This window comes from Chenopodium album, chromosome 3 (assembly GCF_948465745.1).
Source record: "Chenopodium album chromosome 3, dcCheAlbu1.1, whole genome shotgun sequence".
Lineage (NCBI taxonomy): Eukaryota > Viridiplantae > Streptophyta > Magnoliopsida > Caryophyllales > Amaranthaceae > Chenopodium > Chenopodium album.
The window spans coordinates 13702806-13730468 of record NC_137836.1 but is presented as its reverse complement, the minus strand read 5'-3'; the positions used below and the strand labels follow the sequence as shown (position 1 = coordinate 13730468).

Sequence of the window (27663 nt, the reverse complement as noted above, 5' to 3'; positions counted from 1 at the left end):
ATGGATTGAAAACCAACAAAACAATATCCCATTTACAGTAAAGTTTTAGAGTACACTCAACAAAATTTAAGAAGCTTGAAAAACAAAGTATTGCAACCAGAAAGTCATCACAAGAAACTGATCTCAATCAACGTGAGCTGTCAGCCTCATCAAATAGAGGATAACTCAAGAAAGTCTTTCCACAAATGGATCCAGTAAAGTCTGGCCATTGATTACCTTTGTCGTGGCAACAATTATATCATATGCCATCAGTTCCTGAAAATTAAAAATTGCAATCAGAGGACAGACGGTGTCAACTTTAGCTCCATGGGAGCAAAAGTACCAGCGATTGCTACTGAAGCCTATACATACCCTGGCCTTCTTTCACCCGGGACACTAACATCAAATTAAGGTTCTCATGCCTACTCTTAATGCTAACTTAAGAATGGCAATTCAAATTTAGTCCGCTAATCACAAGATTGAACAAACCTGAGAACTGAGAAAACGGAGTGCAGATATCTCAGCAAATGTCACCCCACCAACAAAAACCACCAGTACTACAGAGCGTCTTCCAGATGCCGCTCTGTAACATAGGAAAAACCCCCACAAAGGCAGGAGATGTCAGTATACAAAGCAGCTTTTTTGGACTGGGAAAATAGTAGATACAGAAGCAACGATATGAAGAAAAACACCTTTTTTTTTTTTTTTTTTTTTTTTTTATTTTATTTTTTATTTTTTATTTTTTATTTTTTGACAAAAGAAGAAAAACACTATTTTGGATACTTATTTTTACACTTAAAACTTCAAAGTTTCTGAATAGAATATAATCTAAAAACATAACTGTAAATCTTTAATGTCAATAAAGCATGGTCAAATCATGATTAGCACATTGTTATTTTAACCATATTTGATATTGAATAAACAGAAAAAGGGAATAATTCATAAGTTTTTGTAACACGTAATGTGTGCATACTTGTCAACATTAGCTGATCCTCCTGACAGTGACTCCACTGATGAACCCCTAGATAATGCCCCCTAAAGATAACATTTCATAAATTAGGATCATAGCAGTAAGGAAAAAAAAAAGAGTTTGCACTAAGTCTATAAAATATGACTAAATGAGGATAAGAAAAGCTCACTCTTTTTGTTTCAAAGTGTGGTCCAGGTAGTAGCTTTAATATTTCTTCAATGGAACGCCTAAATAATCAATTATGAAATCAGAATCATGATACTGAAAAAAAATAAAAATAAAAAATCCTAAGAAATATACCAGCAAAACTATGCATTTCATCCTCAGCATATGGTGGGAACTAAAGAGTTTTAAACATAAGAGGAAAATATTATGAATATATCATGGATATGGACCGAGTTTAGGGGTAATATGCAAGAACAAAGCAAGGAGTATGAATGATTATAAGTTGGAAATTACTTTCAGTACGATTCACAATACAAAGTATATAGGTGTAAGGTGTTAGCTATTTATTAGTGAGATAATAATGTTGGACATAGGTGTTAGCCAAAATTTTAAGGACTGATACTCCATGCACATCTGCTTGTGGACTCTTTAATTCCTAAAAACAGATCTACCACTAGTAAAAGACAGTTGAACTGTAGGAACAGAGACAAGAGGCGCATGGAGTAAGGTGATTAAATACTCAACCTCCATTAATAGTCAAAGTGTTTTGACGGCAGGTCTGCAGCTCATACAAAATGACATTCACTAGTTCATCTCTATAGACCAACAGTGATGCATTAATTTAAAAGTCTATTAAATATGATTAGTGCCAGTGCAGTCTCTTAAAAAACCGATTTATGACTTTTAAAGTCTATGTGGAGAATCTTTTGATATGGGTACTTATATTTTCCATGCCATATTATTCAGCTCTGGTATGCCAAAGTCAAGAGGCAATACTGCAAGAATGAGTGGTTACATAATATTCAACACACACACAGATATCACCTAACAAAGTGATATTCAAGCAAAAAATCAAACTCTAGCAGCAATCATGCATGGTTAATTGGTAAAGAACACATAGAACCACTTTGAGGTTTTTTTTTTTTTAATAACACTTTGAAGTGTAGTTGCTGCCCAGATAACTGGAAGTAAAAAATTTAAGGCCAAACATAAAAGAAGAACCGCAGAAAAGATATAGTCGAAATAAGTCAAAACTAATATTTCAGGGATAATTTTCTTACCATCCAGATCTAATGGCTTGCTGGATCAGACGTATACTAAGTGGTGCATACCCAGAGAAGACATAAGAAATATCGTTGGGGCTGTCATAAACCACACCACAGGGAAGTCAGCATAGCAGCAACAGAGATGATATATAGAGTATTCAATTAACACTTAAAATGAAAGCAGTATCAGAACCAGAGCAGCCATACAAAGATATGCTAAAAATTACATTCATAACCAACAATAGTATACACCAGGTCATAACTGGAAGCAGTGTTTTCGACTATTTTTCACTCCAAAAGATGTTATCGAAAATTAAATTACCATAATGCAACAGAGACAAAGAAATCAACCAGATTGCAATAACTTAACACCTTACAGGAAACAACTCTAAGCAGCTATCTATGGCCTACATACTTTAATAGTGAAGAAGATTACTTCTACTAACTAAAAACAAATGAAGATAAGGGTGATAATCGTGACATGTTGGCTTCATAATATTGTAAATTTTGCAAAACATATACATTACATCACACTTTTCATATAATTCAACAAGGTTTCGAAAAGATGAACTCCAAAAACCATCTAATACAAGAATTATACATTTGGGCAAGTGCGGTTTATGAAGTTCCGTCAATACAAAAATTCAATCAGAGTGTCAAAATTTTACATAGCTATCCATAATAAAACAGATATTCATCAAATTATTCTTCAACCTAACTGTTAAGATAGAAAAATGAGAGTCAACGTTAGTAATCTCACTAAAGATATGAATCAATGTTGATAACAATACCAATGTAGGCTGCTTTGGCAAGCAGTTAAGAAAATAGCTTAGATAGGTAGAAGAGGGCTTACATTACTATCTGGGGAATTTATTAGCTCATTTACTTGTGTATATCCATCATACTATCTCTCATCAGGGTCCCTGATTGCTCATCCAACGTGCTAGAAATGACTAAACAATTATCTTTGGGTTGAGACTTGGAGATAACGGAGGAATAGGTAGAAACTTGGTGGATTGGATCTAAAACTGTATACTTCAGAATACATTTGAATTTCTGGAATACTGTACCTAGAATAACCCAGGTGAGAACATTGTTTTGGCATTTTTATGAACCTTACTCCCTTCAGTAAAATACTATAACAGGGACTTGTGAATCATGCCTCTTACACTAACTCCTGGAAGTTTATCTCATAAGTATTTTCCTGTAACAAATTTCGCAAGGCTGCCGTCATCTAACATCACTATGGACACCAGTCTTTATCACCTTCCTTTATGGAACACTATGTAACTCATCACCCCAACCATTAATTTCTCTAAATTATCCTTCCTCCACACCCACTGCCGCCTTGCGGTCACCCCCGCATTTAAACATCACCTGAACCCCACTCCAACACCTAACACCTCTTCTCCAGTCTCTTTCCTCTTTTCTTTCCCCCTCTCACATTATCTCTTTCTCTCTCCTTCAGGCAAACCCATCGCTGCTCTCTCGCCATCCACCAACCTTCTTATCTTCTATTCGCCAACCACAAATAAACCCCAAATAGAATTGGTTAGGACTTATTATTTGGGTGAGGGTGATTTTCTAGGAGGATGGGGTTGATTTTCAGGGGCATGGGTAGTGAGATGGTTTGGTGGTGGCTGATTAGTGGTGAGGTTGGAGAAAAAGGAGAGACAAATGTGGTGCAAGTGGCTCAGATAAGGGTTATTGTTGGCTAGAAGATGAAGTGGAGTGAAGGATAAGGAGATAGTGTGGATAGGATACGCTGGGAGGTAGGGTGTTAGGCAACAAGAAGGTGGAGATGTGGGATGTTGTTGCTTGTGGGAGTGTGGTGTAGATTAGGGAAATGATGTGGTGAAAAATTAGCCTAACCATGGTTAGCATATTAATTAAAACTAACTCATTTGAGCCTCATTAAGTCATTTGTAGGAAACTTTTTTTTAATTAGGGTCATTTCGTATAATACAAAAAAAGAATCACCATTTGGGGGATACCATTGAAATTTTCCCATTTTTAATCATACATTCAATATTTTTACTCATATGTTTTAATTTTTATTCACATGTTCTAAATTTAACTCATATGTTCTAAATTTTTACTGACGTATTCTAAATCATAAATAAAATGTTTTAAGTTTTACTCATATGTTCGAAATCTTAAATTAAGCTTTCTAAATTTTTTCTCACAAGTTCTAAACTTAAATCATGTTATTACTCATATGTTTTAAAATTATAAAAAATGTTCTAAATTTTTATTTATGTGTTCTAAAATTAAATCATATGTTCAAGATTTTAAATCGTGTGTTCTAAATTTTTACTAGTACGTTCTAAGTTTTATTCAAATGTTTTAAATTTTAAATTTGTTCTCTCTTCTTATATAAGTATGGTGTTCTCACATAGGGACCTATTCTCACAAGACCCTTCCCCTGTATATTACTAGCGACAAACAATAATTAATTTTTTTACATCATTAAGTTTAAACAATAACCTAAATAGCCAAATTTCACGATTTAAGAATAAAGGTATTCCGATATGCTGAAAATTTATAGCAAAAGTAATTAAAAAAAGAAAAAAAAAAAAAAGTAAACCAACTAGTTGTATGAATTCTAAGTTCTACTCAGTAGCTACGCATATCAAGAAAAAGTAAAAAAATGGACCATGCATGTGGGTACTTTGCTATAAAGCGGCGAAAGATAAAGTATGGGGGTTTTATTAAATATTATTGGGCCCACAAAGTAGGATTGTATATGATAAAAATTGAATAAAATGTTACCATAAAAGGAATTAAGTGAAAGTGAGTACAACCTAGAAAAATAGATGAAAATGGAAAGTGAGTAGAATTTTTTTTTTACTCTTATTTAACCATTGTAGTATAAGCCAAGAGGATACAAAGGTTTTTTTTCAGGGGGACACCTACCAAGCAATGCTTAGCTTGCTTGATGAGGTTCTTACACCATATTCTTGAGGCATGGGGTTCAAATCTTTCCAAGTGAGGGTGCTTGGTGGCAATATTTCCTTACATTTCCCCCCTATTCCCAAGTACCCAATCTGCAAATACTGGACCAAAAAAAAAAGGACCATGAGGATAGGGGTGGTTGTGGCTGTAGGGGAAATCAGGGAGAGGGGTGATTGGGAATAAGGATAAACAAAAGACGGGTGAACCTAATCCAATCTATTCATCAAGTGGGGGACAGGAAATTGTGAGCTAAACACATACACCATAAATTCCTTTCCCTTTTTAACTTTCCCTGAATTATGATGCTAAACTACTCTTTGGTATCAATGTATCAATACTGGGGAGATTCCCAGATTAGCATTTTCATGCATATGCTTTCTTTTATGTCTTGGTAACTGTTGGAAGATTGAAGGTCTTTGTTAAAGTGTTTGCATTACACATTATAACTAAATTTGAAAAAAATCAAAACAACCTACTTTATCTGAAGAAACGCCATCCAGATATTCATGGTGGCAGTTTAGTGATTCAACCATCAGCAAGCCATTATGAAATATATTCTGCTACATCGACTTATATAATGACCAGTAAGAAATTCTCTAAGCTTAACAGCATATATGATAATTTTTTTTTAAAAAAACAAAAAAAAAAAAACATTTAACACAAATAATAATTCAACAGGAAATGATGACAGATATCAGTGTGCATACTTGGCTGTATTGATATCCTCAACTACAAGACGCATAGCTCGTTTTACAGTCAACCAGTTGCTTCTCATTTCCTGTCAGGATCAACAAGACAACAAGCATTAAATAACTACCAATAAACAGCACTATAATTATGATTGACAAGTCAATATTGCTAAAATTTGCCATTACAGTTGAACAGAACCTGTTTTCTAAAAAACCCAGCCTTTTCCAGATTATTCAGTGTGGCCATGTGCTCAAATCCATAGCTATGAAGTATCTCTCTCCTTCATCAAACAAATGTACCATAACATTCATAACACAGTATTTTGGAAAAAAAAAAGTGTTGCCATGATATGTATGACAGAAATCTTATTTATAAAATAAAAATTAAATTAAAAAAATTTGAAAATTAGACATCAGGTATAGATACCTCAGACCGTCATACTGTCTCTTAGGCAATCCTGAATTTGTAACAGAAAACAAGATGAGAAGTCGGAGGACACAGGCAAGAGGTTCCTGCTTGTGAATCATTTCTTCAATATACTCTAAAGATCTGCATATTACATAAGCAATGCATGTATCCTTTACGTGACTAGCAGAACCATACACATAAAACCCTTAGCCAAACACGTAATGCATCAACACAAAGCAGTGGAGCTAATATGAAACCCACCAACATTCTTCTGGATAGGTAGCTAACATGAAAAACTGTAAAGGTACTAAATTCACAAACAGGTACATTTTTCCAGATTCTAGACATCCTTTATTAAAACAGAATGCACTATGAAACGCCACTTCAATATGATATTTAAACTTCTTTTTGAGTCATAAAGGATGCACGAGAGAATTCAAACTAGACCATTCTACGACATAAAAGTTTGCAATTGATTTAAGCTTGCCATTTTGCAAAATGCTGTTGGGTAATGTAGCTTTGACATCAATTAAAGACCACTAGTTTACTGTATGGATGCAATTGGAATCCCATTTAAGAAAAATATGTTTTCATATTAGTCACTACAAATGCTTAGAACCTCTTATTTCTATTAAAATATAACAAGATAAGTGGTGAACAGTGGAATAGTTTATGCTGTACCGTAAAAATGCTTTTTTTTTTCCTACTTTTACATTTGTCAAGTCACGTCACTGGCCACAAAATGTGTCAAACAACCATGAGATGCAGCTTCCATGACACTGCGACCATGATATTTTTCCACATGGGAATACAACTCATTTTTACTGTTAAATAGACATGATCTTCAGCTTTAAACCCCCAAGAATTCAGTAAAAGAGACATGCTTAACTATTTCTACTTCCTAGAAATTGGTACTCGTATTTAAATCTACTTTTATCAATGATCAGATCTTCTCTCTCCCTAATTTGACAATGTAATCTATAAAGAACCAAATTACTCCACCAAAGCCCCAATCATTTGTTCCTGATTTAATATATAAGTAAATCAAATTATTTTTCCATGCTTATAAACTGTATGTCTGTATCAGCAGAAAATAATAGTAACATACATGTCATAGCTCTCTCAGCTTACTTTTACCAATGATCAAATCTTCTCTCTCACTAATTTGACAACGTAATCTATAAAGAACCAAATTACTCCACCAAAGCCCCAATCATTTGTTCCTGATTTAACATACAAGCAAATCAAATTATTTTTCCATGCTTATAAACTGTATGTCTGTTTCAGCAGAAAATAATAGTAACATACATGTCATAGCTCTCAGATTCCACTATAGTATGTTCCATGTCAAGACGCCCAAGAAATGATGGCTTGGATGTCAATGTGGACAAGTGTTGAGCAAGATTTATGTGCCTCTAGACCAAAAAGAAAGGCAAGTTAAACTCTTGAGCTCAATTGCTACAATCAAAAAGTTTGGAAACTATACACAAGATATCACTTACAGTCATCTCTGGCAAGGAGTTAAGCTTCTTGACGAAGTCCTTCAGTTCAGATACTGTTTGATTCTGAAATCATGTTTTGACAATTCAATTAGTTTTAAAATCGATATCTAGTGGTTCTCAAAAAAAAAAAAATTCGATATCTAAGTGCGTTGTACTACAGCAGAAACTAAATTCTACATTTTCTTATTTTTCAGTAGCAGACTATCATATTACCAGCCTAACTATTTCCCATACATGTGCAAGATTCTTAGTAAAATATACAGATGTACTAAGGTTCATCCTAGAACTTTTAATCACTCTCCTTGAAACAAGAGGGAAGACATAATCCCACTCTTTAGAGACCTTCACACAAAATTACTTTTGAGAGATTCAAATATCATTTTGTAACTAAAATTACCTTAAAGGCTTGCCAGTTAAGCAGGTAAAACCTGCAGAGCACTAGGGGTTCATTTTCAAAAAGAACATAAATTGCAGAGGAAACGTATTCAGCTAGCATTTACCCAGCTCCAAGCAATATAGAACAACTATGAATATGTAAAACAAATACTACATTTCTTCACACACACACACACAACACACACGCACACATGCACCCGCACGCACGCTCACACGAACACACACACACACACACACATGCCCACACACATGCACGCTCACACGAACACACACACACACACACACATGCCCACACACATGCACGCACACACACACCCGCACCCTCGCGCACGCAAACGAGCAAACACACACACAAACACACCTTTTTCTTATATAAACCCATTTTCCTAGGGTTGCGAATCTACAATGAGTAGAACAAAAAGGAACAAAGCGGGTATATAAAGTATCAAAAACACAATTAATATGGAAAACCATCTCGGAATTTCATACACAATTAAGTTCACTGGCAACAACTATGTACAATTGGATATACGCCTTAGAACTAAGCATACTAAAAAAAATGAAGGAATCCATCTTTTGTGAATCACATCCAACCAAAAGTTAAGAGACACAATTGCAAGGGGTTTCAGCAAGTAACATTTATTCCACTGAATTCATGTAAGCTACAAAGCAAAAAATGGGCACAACAGTTGATAACTTACAGTGGTTGTTATGTCAGTATAGTCTTGTTTCATGGATGTTGCTTTTTGGCGTAAGACCTGCAATTTTGTGTAAACATATCAGAGAAGATCAACTGGGAATAAAAAAAAAAAAATGGACTAATTAGCCAAATAAAAGTAATTGGAGATTAGAGCAATTGCCAACCTGGACAACAACTTCAAAATTGAGGTCCCGAGTCTCCTTAAAAAGCTTGTCACTGAAAAAAAAAAAAAAAATGGTGAGATAGCTGGAATAGGTTTACTTAAAGATGGGATATCTGTGAAAAACACCATTGATCTAACATACACACAGTTTTTGGAAATAGTTTCAGTGTATAAAATGACAAAAACTTATTTATCAAGAAAGAGTAATTTGGCCCTAAAGTATATTGTTTTGGCACAATTGAATAAATTCCAAGTGCCAACTTTAAGGCCAAAACACCGAATAATACCAAGCACTTCAGAAGGTTTTTTCCTCCTACATACCACAACCCCTAACTGTGTAAGGCTTGGAAAGTCAAAACAAGAGCTCAAAAATAATTCTCTAATAACCGCACTAGCATATAATCACATCTAGTGCTTTTAGAAGACATTGAAACTTCCTCAATATTTATATTTTAATATTCCACTTTGAATTTCTCGTTTGCAAGCGTTGATATTTGTAATCATCTACAAGTTATAAAATTTTAAAATTATAAAATAATATAAGGCATATCCATTTTTATATGCTAAGGGTATGTTTGGTTTATCTTATTTTGTGTGAAAAATATTATATCTAAACTTAATTTACTTTATTTTACTTGAATTTTCCGAACTTATGTTGCCAAAGATTAGAACTTATTTGAAATCATTTTATTTGAAATAAGACAAAAATAAGTTCAAATTAGATGAAACAAACAGATCATTGGTAAAAAACAATTTTGTAAGAAAAAAAGACGTGAATAATTCAAAAATCAATATGGGACAATGCAATTAATTAAAGCCTTAACCCCATAAGTAGGGTCGGCTATATGAACCAAAAGTGATTATTCTGTATATTGAACCACAAAAATCTTTCTCCTTCATCCCTTATGAAGTTATGATCAAATGCCACAATCTCATACAAATCCATCTACTTCCCATCCTTCCTAGCACCTTCCAACCAAGTCATTTCCGGTCTCCCTCTCCCTCGTTTAACCCCTCCATGGTCTCTCTCTTCCACTCTTTGTACCGGGCCCTCGGCTCTCCGTCTTACATGCCCAAACAAACATAAACAATTTTTACTTAGTCTTTCAGCAATGTATGCTACACCCACTTTCTTTTGAATAACCTCATCTCTGATTCTATTTGTTAGAGTGTTCCTGCACATCCATCTTAACATGTGCATTTCCGTAACCTCCATCTTTTTAATGTGCTCCTTAGAAGCGCATCATTCTGTACCATAGAGCAACACTTGGTCTGTGTTCCACGGGAACGCTTCAGTTACCTAACACTCCCGTGGTCACTCTCCATTTTTCTTGATGATTGGCCCAAGAACTTAAAATAATTCACTCATTTTCAAGTCTTTTTCGTCCAAGCTCACTACATCATCGCTTGTCCCCTTCTATGTACCAAATATTCAGTCTTACTCCGACTTAACTTAAACCCTCAATATTCCAACCTTTGCCTCCATTGCTCTACTTTGGCATTAACCACATCTTTAGTTTCATCCACCAAAACAATATCATCCGCAAACAACATACACCATGGAACCTCATCTTGAATTGGCCTGGTTACTTCATCTAGAATTGTTTCAATATGGAATTGTGGGGAACTAAAACTTTAAAAGTCAATTAAAGTGCCTTAATTTGTGTGTTGGTCAAAGCAATGCAACTACTTAAGGACCGAAGGAGTAAATGATTTTAGAAAGATGGGGGGTAAAGAGATGAAAAGGAAAAGTGCTAGTTGAAAGCTAGCAAACAATAATCCTTTGACATTATAAGATAAAGAATACATAAAGACCAACGTTACAAGGAACGCGGTACGGTGCCACGAATCGCGAACTGATTCATGCGAATCGGAACGCGGAACAAACACGACCTGCCGGTGGCCGCGAACCAGAACGCTGAAGGTGGCGACTCCTAGTTGTGGTTGATCAAAGACGGTTGTTCTTCCTCTGCAACTTCTAATGGGTTGTTTCCCGATATTTGCAGTGCAATATTCTCTCTCTTCCTTCTTTCACGTGCATCTGCTTATTTAATTTTTGAAAATTTTCACTTTTTTCTCTCTCCTTTCTCATGCTTTACATAGCAGTAACATTTTACTAGGGTGGTGGCTAGGGTTTTGTTTCAATTAGTGAAGGCTTAAACCTCTATCAACAACAGAGCCTCTTTTTAATGAGCAACTTGGGCCTTATATATTATATAATCTAATTTTTTAGTAATCCGCTCACCTAAATACATATTATATGGAGGAGTTATTATATACTTGTATTTATTTTAATTTCTAATATAAAATCTATTAATAAAAATCACCTATATTTTTTTTTTATTAATTTACTATTTCGTACCCAATTGTACCGAATTCACCACGGGTAGCGTTTTGCGTATTCGTTTCCGTACCACGTTTCGAATTGAATCCGGCCCCTTGTAACATTGATAAAGACCATACAAGGATATGTTATTTTCAACTTATTTACTTATAATTATTGCAAGTTTGTAACTAAACCACCTAAAAAAAAAAAAAACCCAACTACAACAAAATTAAAATAAAATTCAGACCACACTAGATCTTACTTTGTTTGCTCATCGCTTAACATTTTTAATTGTGTGCCCTTAGAAATATCCTATTTTTTCTTTTTAGTGCATCACTTTCCTAAATTAGTTGTGTTTTTTTTTTTAAAATCCATCATTTCCTTTGTGGACATCTTCACTTATTTTTATTATAGCTCTCTCCTCACATGTTTCCCACTCCTACATTTTTATGATTTCCCTCCACTCACATTCCTTACTTTAAAAATTTTAGTTCCCCAACAAACCCAATTTACAGAATATTTAACTTTATTTAACTCGCATACTTCAAACTATGTGCTAGTCAAACTATAATACTTAAAAAAAAAAAAAAAACAGAGGCAGTTATATTTGCAAACATCACATCAAGACAAATCCAACAAGATCCACTTGATAATGTTTATTTTCTTTTATATTAGCATATACAAATACATTCAAAGATTAGTCAAATCATGTGATCGGATCAAACTATACTAGACTAGATCTTAAAATTCTTAACAATCTTAATTTAAGTAACGACAACAACGCTTAAGATATTTCAACAGTGAAACATATCTTCCAAAACTCTAGGAACAAGCCACACAACATTGATAAACCTAACGGAAAGGCTACTTAAAGAAAAAATGTGTCGTTCAAGTCGTTCTACTCCCTCCCCTCATATTATAAGTAAAAACAAGTAAATTTCAGACCATAAGCATGTTGAAACACCAATGTGGGTTCAGGTAAAAACTTAAAATGAGTAAAATGCAAATGCTAAGGGGTTAAAGGACAATAGTAATCATGGAAGAACTAAAAATAATGCAATAAGTAAACATTGAAGTATGATTCCAAAACAATTGAATATCTCCGAAAAGTTATCTAGAGTAAATTCAATAGTAGTAGATGTTTAAAGATAGTTTAAAAGCATTTCTTAAGATATACCTTGAATTTAGCGGTACTTTGACCTTTTTCCCCTCTTGGGCACCCATAATAGATGCATCAAGCTCCACAGCCCCATTATTCACATGTAGCAACTGCAATAGTCCAATCATCATATAGGTTGGAACAACAATTGAAAAGTTAGAGATCCCAATGCTTACCAACAAGCATTGGATAGAGAAGATAGAGATTTTTAAGTTTTCAAGTAAGCTTTGTAAAGCTTAGCTATTCGTAATTGTTATGCCCCAGTAATAAGCCAACCCACAAAACTAAATAGCAGCTAAGCAGGCATTTATGAATATAAGGCCAAAAAAATAAATGATGACGATTTGACAAGATTGCTGTGAGGTTCAAATTCTTACCCCCTCCGTCATTTTATTAAGAACTTTTATTCCTTTTTGGGAGCCTAAAATTAAGAACCTAGATCTATTTTAAGGTTTTACTATATGTGTTAGAGCTATCGCAACGGAAATGTGGCTTCTACTAGATAATATGAATTCGATACCTCACAAAGATAAATAATATTTTGGGATAGAAAAATGACCACTGTGAAGGAAATGATAAATATAAGAAAATAAACTTCTTAATGTTAATAAACTTTGACGTGAATAAAAATGATTGAATTGTTAAACTCTATGTTACAACCTAGGTAATTTATATGAGTTTACATGCTATGAAATGAATGAAGGATAATGAATATCTCATATGCCTCCTATTTCACTGGTGATTATATTGTTATTCTATTTTAATTAAATTAAAACTCTCTTTACCCTGAAATGATGATTCTATTATTATCTCCTCTATACTAGGAGTTACAACCTCATCATTATTTCCTTATTTGTCTACAATTCTCCACCTCGTTCACAATTTGAAGACATTCAAAATTTTGGACGAACAAATTGCATAATCCATATCCGGTTGCACCATTTTTCACAATGACTGCCTATGTACCCTTAACCAGGATCAAATCAATCGTAGTTCCATTTACTTCCCCATGTAATCCCTAACACAGGACAATATTTAGCAATTCCAAACAATGTTGGCTGAGACAACTTTGGTTAATATGTTTGAAGGGTTCTCATTTGTATCCACCTTCATTAGAGAAATACTATCTTCCTCTACGACATCCTGTACAAAATACAAAATGATATTTGACATCTATATATTTGGTACGAGCATGATGAACCCGGTTCTTAGCCAGGTGAATAGCACTTTGGCCATCACAGTTTAGATTCACACTATCCTGAAGAAGTCCCTTCAACCATAATGCTTCCTTAACTCCTTCAGCCATAGTGTTAGAATCCAACTCCTTTTGATGTATTAGATTCCCTTTAAGTGCTTTCCTAGAGTTTAGTTTATGCTTTCTTAGCTTGAGGTCCCACTATTGTGTTATTGTCAGATCAGTGTTCACTAGGGATTCTCCTTGTATGTCATTTAAAGCTCTTTAGAGGGCGAATGATTAATGAAATCTTAAAGCCTTCTACCAAGTGTTGCCTTGCTTTTATGCTTGTTTGTTGTTAGACCTTTATAGATATTATGTCTAACTTGCATATTAGCTCCCCTCCAACCCAACTTAATGCGCTAAGGACTCGTGGTTCGGACCCGCTTGGGCCCGCTTTGAAGTATCGGCCGTCACAAGCCCTGACCACCCGCACTCCGTCGCCCAGATAGACGTGAGTGCTCCTGAGATTCTATTGCCCGCTTGTGTTGCTTTGTGCTCACAAGCCCCTCTTCCGCTCAAGGCTAGCGTTCTTGCCACCAAAAGGCTAGAGCGCGCCGCACGTTTCGGGACCCAAACTCCCGGACCGTGACATATAGCCATATACTCGGCTTCTGTCGTAGATAGAGCTCTAAAGCCTGTAACATAACAACACTGAATGTGAAATGATTGGACGTGTACATAACATAGTGTACATTAAACTGCCTACTGCATTAGCATAAGGTACATTATTCATGTATGCCTTATCATCCGCTGTAGTAGGAGATTGTTTACCACGGAGCCTAAAATGTGGAGCCAATGGAGTCGCCACTGACTTAGCACCTTTCATTCCAAACCTTTCAATAACCCGCTCAATATAGTCATTTTGGCTTAAGAACAATTTCTGGCTTGATCTCTCTCTTCTAATCTCCATACCCAATATTTCATTTGCAGCGCCTAAGTCTTTAGTCTCGAACTCTTCAACGAGCTGAATTTTTAACCTATTTATCTCCACCTTGCTTTTTGAAGCAATAAGCATGTCGTCTACATACAATAGGAGATACATATAATCACCTCCACGAAGTTTGCGAATGTATACACAACAATCGTAACTACTTCTGGAAAATCCTTGTTTTGACATAAAAGAATCAAATCACGTGTACCACTCTCGAGGAGATTGCTTTAATCCTTAAAGTAATTTCCTCGAGCGACATTTCTTATTCTCTTTACCCTAAACCTTAAATCCTTCGGGTTGATACATATAAATTTTCTCATCCAAGTCTCCGTGTAAGAAGGATGTCTTCACATCGAGCTCTCAAGATCTCCATGAGCTACAAGACTCAACAGCATCCGAATAGAAGTATGTTTTACCACCGCAGAAAAAATCTCATTGTAATCAACACCTTCTTTCTTGTGAAAATCCCTTAACCACTAACCTAGCCTTATACCTTATTTTATCTAACTTGGAAGGATCCTTTTTGCTTTAATACAACCAATAGCAGTCTTTCCCACGGGCAATGGGACTACCTCCCATGTCTTGTTTTTATGAAGAGATTGCACCTCTTCTTCCATAGCAACCAACCAACTCTCTCTATCCTTGTCTTTGAAATCTTGTTTGAAGGCCCGTAATTCCTCATACAAAACTAATTTATAATTCCTATTTGGCTTAGTGGATGCCAAATAATCATGTTGTTGTTGTTGTTGTAGTACGTGTGCATTTTCCTGCTAAATCTCCTCATGATCCAGATCATCCTCCTCCTGAACATGAACATGCCTAGAATCTTGTTGGTTTCTAGATTCTATCTCCACCGGTTGAGTATTTATAGTCATTCCAACATCACCATCATTAGGCATCATAACTTTCGATAAAGCTACCATAGATCTTTCATCATTGGTCACATCTCTGCTAATTACAAATTTAGAATCTTCTACTCTCCAAAGACGATAACCTTAGAACCCCTTTTGGATACCCCAAAAAGATTGCTTTCTTGGCTCTTTCATCACATTTGTTATTTTTAACATGATGATAAGTCGTGCACCCAAAGATTTTGAGTCTCGTGTAATCTGCATGTTCCCCTGACCATACCCTATAAGGCGTGTCACCATCTAAATAAGAATGAGGGGATCAATTTAATATATAACAAGCTGTAGCAAACAACTCCGCCCACCTTTCTTTGCTTAATCCAGAATTAGAGCGCATGCACCTTGCCTTTTTAAGTAGTGCACGATTCAGTCTTTCCACGACTACATTCTATTGTGGTGTGTCTCTTACCGTCCAGTGTCTCACAGAGTGCCTTCCTAATCACAAAACTCCTTGTAAGGTCCTAACGTGTATTTGGTACCATTATCAGACCGTAAATTTTTAGCTTTCGACCTGTTGTGTTATCAACCATTGCTCTCCACCGCTTGAAATGTCGAATACCTCATTCTTATGCTTAAGAAAATAAATCCAAGCATATTTAGAATGATCATTAACAAATGTAACAAAATACCTGGAACTAACTTTGAAAGCAACTTTAGCCGGACCCTAAACATCCGTTGCACATAGTTAACAATCCCTTGCTCTTGTGTTTGCTTGTAGAGAACTTCACCCTGCGTGCTTTTCTATACACACAATGCTCACAAAATTTCATTTGTAGCTTCTTCATGTTCTCCAACAAACCTTGTCCACTAAGTAACGGCAGTCCCTTTTCCGACATATGCCTGTTTGGTGTTTACTTCTACCAATTCCAACTGCTAAATCAATTGTAACAATTGTCCCCAAAAAAGGATAAAGATTACCGTGACGAATTCCCTTCATCACTACCAAGGAACCACAAACAACTTTTAAAACTCCATTCTCCAAAACTATCTTGCAACCATTTTTCTCTAATAACCCAAGAGAAATAAAGTTCTTCCGCAAATCTGCTTCAAGGTTATTATTGTTCCATCATGCATCTTAACTCGGATAGTACCTAACCCGACAGTCTTACAAGCATGATCATTTCCCATCAAAACAGTACCACCATCCAAACTCTGCTAAGTTGTAAACCACTTCCTGTTTGGACACATATGGTGTGATGCACTTGAATCAAGCATCCATTTATCGGACATCCCATTGCATTGTTCAGATTCTTGAGTAACAATAATCATCCTCGTCGTTTGAGACAAAACTAGCTTCTTGTTTTTCATGTTTTTTTTCCTCTAGAGTTGTCGTCGTTGTTCTTCTTGAATATTACCCTCTTATTAGGGCAATTAGCTTTAAAATGACCAAGTTCACCACATTTGAAACATGGCCTTTCCGCAAGAGGTCTAGATTTTGATCTAAACTTTCCTCCCTTGTCTCACCCTCTTTCATTAGTCCTTCGTCTTGTTCGTTGTGTTCTTTTCCAATACTAGACATTATTCCGCTTGTAGCAACCTTTCGAAGGTCATCCGCTAAAAGCGATGTTCTAGTCTTATCCATGGTTACAAGCCACTAGATTTTCATAGGATTTCGGTAATGAAAGCAATAACATGAGTGTTTGGTCTTTCTCATCTACCTTCACATCAATATCCTTCAAGTCTGATATAATCCTATCAAACTTATTAATATAATCCCGTATTGAGGTGCCTTCTTCCATCTTGCATGTATACAATTTGGATTTTAAGTAAATCCTATCTGTTAGAGTTTTCGTCATGAAATTAGCTTCTAACTTTGTCCATAAGCCAACGGTTGCTTCTTCAATTACCAAGAATGCAACATCCCTCTCAAGGCATAAGATTATAGCCGCTCATGCTTCAAGATCCCAATCCTCATCCTTCATGTCCCCAAGTTTGTTCTCTTCCCGCCAATGCCTTATGCAACTTTTGTGATACAAGCAAATTTTCATTTGCATCCTCTAATAGGAAAAATCGTTTTTACCATTGAATTTTTCGATTTCATATTTCCCAACTTTAACTTTCCACTAGTGGATGCCATTATAATTAATTTCAAAATTAAAAATTTTACCACTTAAGATTTTTGATGTGAGCTCTGATACCAATTGTTAGAGCTCTCACAGCAGAAATGTAGCCTCTACTAGATCATATGAATCTGATACCTCACAAAGATAAATAATATTTTGGGATATACAAATAACCAATATGAAGGAAATGATAAATATAAGAAAATAAACTTCTTAATTCTAATAAACTTTGACATGAATAAAAATGATTGAATTGTTAAACTCTATGTTACAACCTAGGTAATATATATGAGTTTACATGCTATGAAATGAATGAAGGATAATGAATATCTCATACGCCTCCTATTTCACCGATGATTATATTGTTATTCTATTTTAATCACCTTAAAACTCTCTTTAACCTGAAATGATGGTTCTATTATTATCTCCTCTATACTAGGAGTTACAACCTCATCATTATTTCCTTATTGTCTACAATATGAGAATAGTCTCCACTTTTTGATAAATTGTCATCTCTTTTTTGTACTATTACATCAATTTCCAAAAACATGCAACTCTTGCAAGCCTAATCTTGAGAAGAAGACACCAACATAACCTCTCTAAACCTTATAAATATTTGATAAAATTCTTTCATGATGCAATACCTCCACTGCCACTTTGCCTTGAGAGCTTCATTACATTTCACTTTTAATGGCATTCAAAAGGCACTCCAATTACAGAACTCATTTTCTATCTCTGTTTTTTTAATTCTTGTCCAACTCTTCCCTCCTCCCTACTTATCAAAAAAATTAATTATGTAATTCTTGTAACTGTGCAAACTGGTCCACTACTTTATTAGACAAAATTACGCAGTTTACTGACTGTAAAACTGAATAACAAGAGCAGTTTAAGCATGCATTCTCTTACCTCATCCAACAAGCCTTCATAAGTTAACTGGGTACACATTGGAGTTACCATGTCCACCTGCAATGAAGAATTATCAGATTTCCTGCCATCACATAATACTCGACTAATATCCACCCAAAAGTTTAGCTATGTGAAACTTAGATTTGAAGTGATGACTAGCTCATTCAGTTGCATGGAAACCTATATCTACTTTTCCAGTGAAATAAAGAGCATGCTGTTTAAACAGAGAAAAACCTAGATATTTCACTCTATTATCTTAACAAATGTATAGAAGCATGAGGACATTTATTTTGTATGCCTTATCCTAAAGATTAACATTAATCTAAGCTGCACTTCACACAATTTGCTTCCTTGTTCATTACCCAAAAAGGAACAAGAATTGAAGAGCTTCATCAAGATTATATATTATATGACCTACTTCAATCAAGCAAGAAATGCAAGGCAATTCAAAAATTTACCTCTCTATCGAGCAAGATCAGTGTACTTATATCTGGTACCGCCTGAAAGTGATGTGTATAAAAAATGTGAATAATTAACCAATCAAAAGAACCTACCATTTTTTAACAGATTTCAAACTGAATATACACTCAAAAATTAAATTTCGATTACCTCATCTATGTTGACTGGCTCTTCTGTCTGCATTCTATCCAAAATCTCTGCAACACGGACTGAAGCCTTGCCTTTCGCCCTCACATTTGGTATCAAGCCAAACGAAAACTATACACATGAAACAGAGAAAGGTTCAGGAAAACTACCTAAATTACTTTTTGAAAAACGTCTTGCTACAAATCATCACGATACCGATGCATCTGAAAACAATAACTTTCTAGCAATGAGCCTGGTTTAATGTTGCTTGATCTCAAGGACTAGCATTTAAAACATGAGAGAATTTTAGAGGATGCAGTGCAAGTATGCAACAATATTTGTTACAATGTGAACCATTTAACTGAAATCCAATCCCAAGGTACCTAAAGTTTAGATTCAGAACTTTGGTTTTCTAAAAAATGAAATCTTCCTGAATAGAATACAACTGCTGTTGTCCCTCATATGAGTCAGATCCAATTATTCAGGTCATATAGCCATGTAATGATGCAAAACTAATTGGTAAGAGAGCTCATTGAGCAAAATTTATAGACAAGGCACTAAAATTTGAACCTTTTGATGATATGCTAGTATAGGTCTAATCCTTTAATGTCAAGGCATTTTTAACTTCAACTACGAAGTATTACTTATTACTTATTTTTCTTAAATTCAGATAAGACCATAAAGTATAGATCAAGCCAGAAAGATACTAAAAAAGAACTTGAAAATTTAAAACCACAGCACCTTAAATAAGGTGAAGAGAACAAAGCCTAGGCCTACTTAGCCAAAATGAATCTACAAAAGGTATTTAAAATAGGAACTGCAATATATAACAAAAGACAATCCAATTTGAACGATGTGGACATGAAAACGGTCACTTTACAGTATTGTGATTTGTAATGTTAGGTTTAACCCCAGTTTTGTAGATAACTTCCCTCTTACATTATGTTTCTGTTAGCAACATAATAATCACAATTATAAGCATGAGCAGTGTATGAACACAAACAATACTCCCAAATATTGGTACCATTTTGTATTAAGCCAATTACCCAGCCCAACCATTATAATTCAAATATCAATAAAAAAAAACTGATTGTAGAAGATGAAGCACAGCCCTGCATATCCTGCTTAAAAATTTGTTATTTTACAAATGGAAAGCTGCTACTCAACCAACAAAGAATCATGGTTGCCACTCTTTTTCCTTGTATAACTGCTATTTTAAGAATCAAGGTTTGTGCAGTACAAAAGCAGTTTGGGGTATCACAAACCCAATAGGCAGAAGGTAAAGTAATACTGGAATCAACAATGCAAACACTTCTCTGTATATAACATCAACAATTCCTTCCTGAAAAAGATCCCCCACTCCTCCTGACCTTCATTTTTGTTACAGAAATAGTTCCAAGGAACTCATAAGTGCAGTGGCATACCATGCATATGTCTGTATCCTACACTCACTCTAGTCAAAAGTGCTACATACATTGGAATGATGAATGTCCAAGAAAAGTAACTCATTCAAAAGTGCCTAATTTATTTAATTAGTAATGTAGACAAGAGTGATAATATCTAATTATGTATCACAAAAAAAAATTAAAAAATAAATAAATAATAAATAGGGAAAATGGAATCTAAAAATCCAACCTTTGCGAGGTCTGACAAAAAAATCCAACCTTGAATTAATCTCGCAAAAATCCAACCTTTGCACCCCACCTTCTCCTACGGATTCATTTGACCTTTAACCTCTATTAAATCGGTAAAAAAGTTTTTTTTTTTCTCTTTAATTTCCTTTCTCGCTCCTCTTTCTCTCTCCTCTCTCCAACAACCCACCAAGGCACCACCACCAATTCGCCACCCTAACACCAACCACCCTAAATGGCCGACCACCCCAGAACCCAACCTTAACACCAACCACCCTAAACGGCTAAACCCCGACCACCCCAGAACCCAGCCACCCACGAAATTCGACCCACAACACCGGGGGTTGTCGGATTTGGGTGGAAGGGGGCTAATTTGGGTCGGGTTTAGGGTGGGGAGGGGTGGAAACAGGTCGGGGAGGGTCATGGGTTGTCGGTTTGTGGTCGTCGGGCGGTGGGGAGGTTCGGGGAGGGGTCGGGCTGGTTTGGGAGGGTCGAATAAGGTGTTTGGTGTGGTGGTTAGGGTTTTAGATCGTAGGGGGTTTTGGTGGTTGGGGAGGTTGCGGCAAGGGGTGGGGGGAGATCGTCGGAATCCGACGATCCCGATGGTGGGGCTGGTTGGGAGTGGGGGAGGTGGCTGGTGTTGGTTGGGGGTGGGGGGAAGTTTCCGAGGAGTGGGGGAGGTGGGTGGGTGGGTGGTGTTGGTTTTTTTTTTTTTTGTTTTTTAATAATTAAAAAAATAATTGACCAATTAATGACTGACATGTGGCACATAACTTACAAAAATCGGTCATTAACAAGTAATGGATCTGTGGAAGAAGGTGGGGTGCAAAGGTTGGATTTTTGTGAGATTAATTAAAGGTTGGATTTTTTTTGTCAGTGTTTACACAAATTTCGAGTCTAAATAAATAAAGACGGGAAATAAAGTAACAAATGAATTTATATTAATATGTGATTTTTTGGGTACAATCTCTGTATAACAGTTTATAATAAAATAAACTAAGTCCTCTGATTCTGTTCCGCAGCTTGATGATGACACGCGTGTGACACCTGTAGGTTGACGTTTTATGACGTCGACTTGAGTTTGAATGCAGGGTGACGTTTGATGATGTCAACCTGTATTTAAGGGTTTTGTTTGAATACACCTGAACGAGGGCTTTGAAGCTTAGTCCCGTTCAAATGTGTTTGAATGTATCTGAACAAGTCGGCACGAGTTTGATATGCTTGTTGACTTACTTCAGAGAGAATTCCGCTTGAGTTTTATGAGCTCTTAGAATAAAGATATCTGGATCCCTTCAACTGATGGAGGAATGGTGTATTTATAGGAGATGAGAACCCCTTGAGTGGACTTAGTAGGTTTGGGCCTGGCCCATTTTATGACTTAAAAGTCTTTTAACCTGGTCCATTTGGCTTATTTTATAACCCGAATTGTATTTAATTAATTCAGATTATTTATTTAAGTGGGCCAAAATTAATTAAAATGGATCATTCATATGACTTTAACCCAAATTAATTTATTTAATTTAATGTGTGACACATATAAAATTTCCGTGTCTACAGTCAGACCTCGCAAAGGTTGGATTTTTAGATTCCATTTTTCCTAATAAATAAATAAATAAAATAATCTTACTCAATAAACAACATAGTAATGGAGGCATAATAAAGGCTTGAAAAAAGAACAAACCTCAAGCCTATGAATGGCTTTTGCAATATGCCAAAGAGAGCTTGTATCAGCATCAGCTAGGCACTCCTAAACCACCACAAAGGGAAAGGCTAAAGGAAACGTCCATTATACTACAAAACATATATTGGAAGCATTACACAAGCAAGCCTATTACCTTGTATGCAAAGTCAAGTTCAAAAGATATCACATCCTCGTCAAGTGGAACCATGTATAACGGGTATTCTCCAATAGTAAATAAATCATGTACTTTTTCCTCTTTCAGTATCTGAACTCAAAGAAAAGAGTAGAGTTTAGATTACACATTTATATCTCCATAACGACATATAATCACATGGTAACCATCATACTATAATATTTTAAAAGTATATAAACTAACAAGATTTCAGCCCGAAGTTTAATACATTGCAAATTTGCAATAGAATAAACAAGAAAATTGAGAAGCTAAATGCTAGCAGTGTTGTATGTAAATAATGTAATCCATTTTCACCATCAACTCTCTATAGCCCCCACATTCAAATCAAAAGAAAGAAGAAAGTACCTGTTCGCATGCCACAGAACGCCGAGGAACAAAGTAAAGATAGTATTCCTTTTGTAATCCCTTTGATGTGTTGTCATGAATATGCAGGGATATATGTCTCATCATTTCAAGTTGATTACACACAAGGTACACCACTTTCGTGCATTCTGTTTGTAGAGGTTCAGCTGATAAATGTCGCAATTCTACCCCATGTTCCTGACCCAGAAGTCATTAGACAGCTTAGTATCAACAGAAGTTACACATGCCAACCAACTGAATAAACTATAATCAATTTTGCTTTTCACATAAAGCTCTAGAAATATTGTTCATTTTCTCTACTGTATAAATATTTTACATCAAGAGGAACGACATTTGCGTAACGGATATACCTATCGCAAATAAAACAATCAGACACCCTGTTGTGTAGTTTTGTGATTTCATTTTCCTCCATATTATCATTAAAAAAAGGGCAACAGTTTGGTTAGAGCCATATTTCTTCATTTCTAATCCTACACCTCTACTCCTCATTCCCTCTAAACTACTTTAAGGCCCTGTTTGGTTTGATGTAAAAGGTTTTCATGGAAAATGAATTTTCCATTTTTTTCCCAATTTCCTTTGTTTGGTTTGTTAAGGGTGGAAAACAATTTTTCCAAGAGTGAAAAATTCCATCCTTAATAATGGAAAACATTTTCCTTCCCAAAACAAGGGAAGCCACATTTTCCTCTCTCCTCCTTACCTCTTTTTTTTACTTCCCTCTCATTCATCCTTACATTTTCACTCTTATTCTTTATTTTTCTTGAACTTTACTTGTATGCAACCAAACAAAGGAAAACTAATTTGCAATTGTGTTTTTCCTTGAAAATATGTTTTTCATGAAAACTAATTTTCCATTGAAAATATTTTAAATTAAACCAAACGGGGCCTAAGTTTTTTAGCATACGTGAGTTCTCTATGAGATCTGACCAAAACTTCAAATAGAAAGTTACAGCTCTTGTTGTTAGTTGTAATTAATATAATTTAAAATCATTTATAAAGTATCGAAACCTTTTTTTTTTTTTTTTTTTTTTTAAAAATAAAATAAAATAAAGGTTTATTTTTAAATTACCACCCAAAAATGTAACCATTTTCGAACTAACCACCCGTTTAATTTTTTATTTTAAATTACCACCCCTTAAATTAAATAAATGCTCAGATTACCACCCATTTCAAAAATCCGTTAGATTTTCAGTCTGTAGGGCCCACCTAACACTTATTTAAACCATTTTGATTTATTTTTTCCCTGATTTTTCTCTTTAAAAACGCTCTATATACTTTAATTCACATTTCCATCACCAAATTCAACCAAATTTCAAAGAGAAAAAATGTGAATTGAAGTTAGGAGAGCTTTTTTAAAGAGAAAAAACGGGGAAAAAATCAGTGAAAAGGGTCAAATAAGTGATAGGTGGGGCCCACAAACGAAAAATCCACCGGATTTTGAAAATGGGTGGTAATCTAAGCATTTATTTAATTTAACAGGTGGTAATTTAAAATAAAAAATTTAATGGGTGGTTAGTTTAAAATTGGTTACATTTTTGGGTTGTAATTTAAAAATTTTCCTAATAAATAATAATATATAAAATTGCAAAATCTGTATAACAGTAACAATAATGATAGTCATTATAGCAAAGATTTCAAGGCTAAACCAAGCTCCCAGATCAGTGAAAACAGGACCTTGAATTGATCAATTGGAAAATCTTAATTCAAAAACAAACATCAAGCTATTCTAACAAAATTTTCTCCAGAAATGTACTCATACTTTGAGATACGGAATTTAAAAAGTTTAGAACCTCAGATTTCTATACAAATCAACAAGACATAATTCGAAGGAAAATACATTCAACTATCATTTGAATGGTAAGTCCAAATACTGTTGAATGACAAACGACAAATTCCAAATCATCAATGGACACCACAATTGCCACTAGACTAATACCAAGACTGATAGAGATCTTTATAAAAGCTACGAGACATGCCCTTAAGATTGACAAAACTTCTGCAAGTTTGCGGCATTATACAGCCCCCAACTCCAACACAACCTCCTACATCTCTCCCTCTATAAATGCATTCTCCAAAAGTCCACATTCCCTAGATGGTTATCGAAATTTATAATGATCTATGTACTTGTGTTTCTTAGCAATATTAAAAAATCTAAGGTTTTTGTATATATCCTTCTAAACCAAAGTGATCAGCTAGGAAAATGTTTGAGATACATCACGATTAAAGAAAAAGCCGGTATCCTAATTGATAGTGACAAAAAAGACCAAAATAATTTAACAAAGAAGGAGATATAATAACATGAGTTACCTTAAGAAGTGCAGTCTGGACAATAAGTGAAAGAGAGCCACTGAGTTTTGGATCAATGACGAGACATTTTTTTCCGCGAATCTGTGAAACACAAGTAATGAACAAAATATTAACATTATCTCAAAAACAAGCTTTTTGTTGAAATGATCAATACAAAGAAACAAGACTTATCGCGAACACCAATAGAACTCACATTTTTAATAATCGTTAACAACTCCTTCTGTGACTGTTCTCTGTATACAACAGACATTTAAACAAACAATCCATCATCATATATGGAGGAAACAATAACAAATTCCAAAATTCGACGAAACACGAATAATTAAGTACCTGAGAGAAGCTAGATTAATTGCAGCATTATCTAAATTAGGAATTTGAGCCATTGAAGCAAGGAATTTGATCCCCTCTCAATCAAATACTGCAGCAATTAGAAAACCAATTCATCTAAATACTGAATATTAACTTATATAATTTCCAATAAATTTCAACAAAATACAACATTTTAATCTACAAATTAACAGTAAACAAACTCAATAGTATTTGATTAATTGATTAATGAACTAAATAATTGTTGATGATAAATTCAGTTGAATACTTTATAAGTAAAATACAGAGAGAAAAGGAGAGACTAATTTGAAATTGAGTGAAAATTATGATGCAAAATTGAAAGATTAACCTTAGAAAAAATTCAGCTAATTGGATGAATCAATTAACTTGGATTGAAGGGTGAGTTGGAGGAGAGAGAAAGAGATTTTTCGGCCCTTGCCACCGTGATTTATCGCCGGTGTAGCTGTTGTACCGTTGTTCGTCGTGACTACACCAATCGTGTTTTTTTTTTTTTTTTTTTTTTTTTTTTTTTTTTTTTTTTGTTTGGGCATAGGATGGGTTTTGATAGTTTGGGATCTTAAAATCGGTCCAGCCCAGTTTATCTTATTGATTAACAAAATTGTATCTCAAATTGTTTCAATATCTTGTGGGTCAAATATTTAATAATTCAAGCCCAATAATTTATTGGGCCCAAGCTTAACCCTATACTCTCTAGTTGTTAATACCTGGTCTCGAAACTAGGCAGAATTGGCTGGTCCCTCTGTTAAAAATGAACATTTACCCAAATAAAAATGAACATTTTTTAACTAACTTATTTTACATTAATTTTGTATTTCTCAGTAATTAAATGTTCATTTTCATGCAGTATGATGTTCATTCGTAAAAAATAAATGTTCATTTTCATGTCGTTTGATGTTCATTCTTATAAAATAAATGTTCATTTTCTTTACTATGATAATGTTCATTAGATGTACAATTTTTTTTTTTTTTCAGTTTCAAAGTCTCTTTATTTTATTCTTATATTATAAATATTCATTTTTATATGTTGCACCTTCATCATTAACATTCTCAGAATTATTCCTTTCACTATCATTATTCTCAGCGCCATCAACAATTATTCAGCTAATTGGATGAATCAATTTACTCGCAACACCAGATGCATTATTTCACCGGCGAACAGAATCACAATAATTCGCCGCCATCGTCGTTGTCATCACCGTCGCACCGATAATCTCCGCGCGATTCCGAGATCGCCATAGAGTAAAACTTGATTTCCAGAAATTTCCTTAAATAATTAAATGCTCATTTTTTTCTAGTAAATGATCATTTTGTTTCTTGTAAATGTTCAATTTTATAGTGCGGGACTGGCCAGCTATGGGTGGTCTCGAGACCAGGGAAAAATTTGCGCTATACTCTCTACTCTATAAATACCTCTCAAAACCCCAAAATTTTCCCACACAAAGAGGCTCAAGAGTCATATTGGGGTAAGTATTATTGTCTTTTATTTTTCCTTTATTTCTTTTCTTCCTTTCTTTTTCTTTCTTTATTCTTTTTCCTTTTTCCTTATTCCTCCTTTTTCTTTTTCTTTCCCACGTGAACATGAGTTCACGCACTCATGGTCGCGAGATAGCCGGTGCCACCTCACCATTGTTGCTACCACGTCACCCCATCCCCCTGCCACATCACCACCGGCCGGCCACCACCCATGGTGGTCTTCTTCTTCTCTCTCCTCCTTGTGTTTAAATCTTTGGTTTTAATTTAATTCATGTTTTTATACATTTTTGGGTATTGATTTTAATTGCCTAAACATGATAAGTGTTTTGGGTGTTTTTGTCCCTCGGGAGAGTTACAACACGAAGACTGATCCGGGATGAGATGTACCTGCAAAACAAACGGAGACACCTGTTGGGTGGTGCTCCGCCTCCAACGATCAAGTTAGTAACTTGAAAAGGAATAAAGAGTACGGAAATTTAGGTGGGTATCTGCTCGGATTCCAAGCTTAGGTGTTTCTCTGATGTAAGAGAATGCAGGTGTATTAAATGATAAAAACGTTCTCCTCAAAATGAGGGATATCT

The 27663-nt window shown here is 34.9% G+C and overlaps 1 protein-coding gene across 1 annotated transcript; it reads right to left on the bottom strand.

Annotated features, from left to right (window-relative positions):
• Positions 1 to 5: 5 nt before the first annotated feature.
• On the bottom strand, positions 6 to 26131 carry LOC145623851 (vacuolar protein-sorting-associated protein 33 homolog). The gene is made up of 23 exons (XM_081676733.1): positions 25938 to 26131; positions 25592 to 25679; positions 25455 to 25494; positions 25262 to 25342; positions 22940 to 23134; positions 22556 to 22666; positions 22402 to 22467; positions 19114 to 19221; positions 18963 to 19004; positions 18505 to 18561; positions 12478 to 12569; positions 8976 to 9027; positions 8813 to 8869; positions 7716 to 7778; positions 7522 to 7628; positions 6232 to 6354; positions 6004 to 6085; positions 5823 to 5893; positions 2176 to 2256; positions 1119 to 1176; positions 953 to 1014; positions 469 to 562; positions 6 to 255 (listed from the first exon to the last, which is right to left on the bottom strand). The coding sequence occupies exons 2-23, from the start codon at positions 25642 to 25644 to the stop codon at positions 166 to 168; spliced, it is 1785 nt and encodes a 594-aa protein (XP_081532859.1). The 5' UTR covers positions 25645 to 25679; positions 25938 to 26131; the 3' UTR covers positions 6 to 165.
• Between the last annotated feature and the right edge of the window lie 1532 nt (positions 26132 to 27663).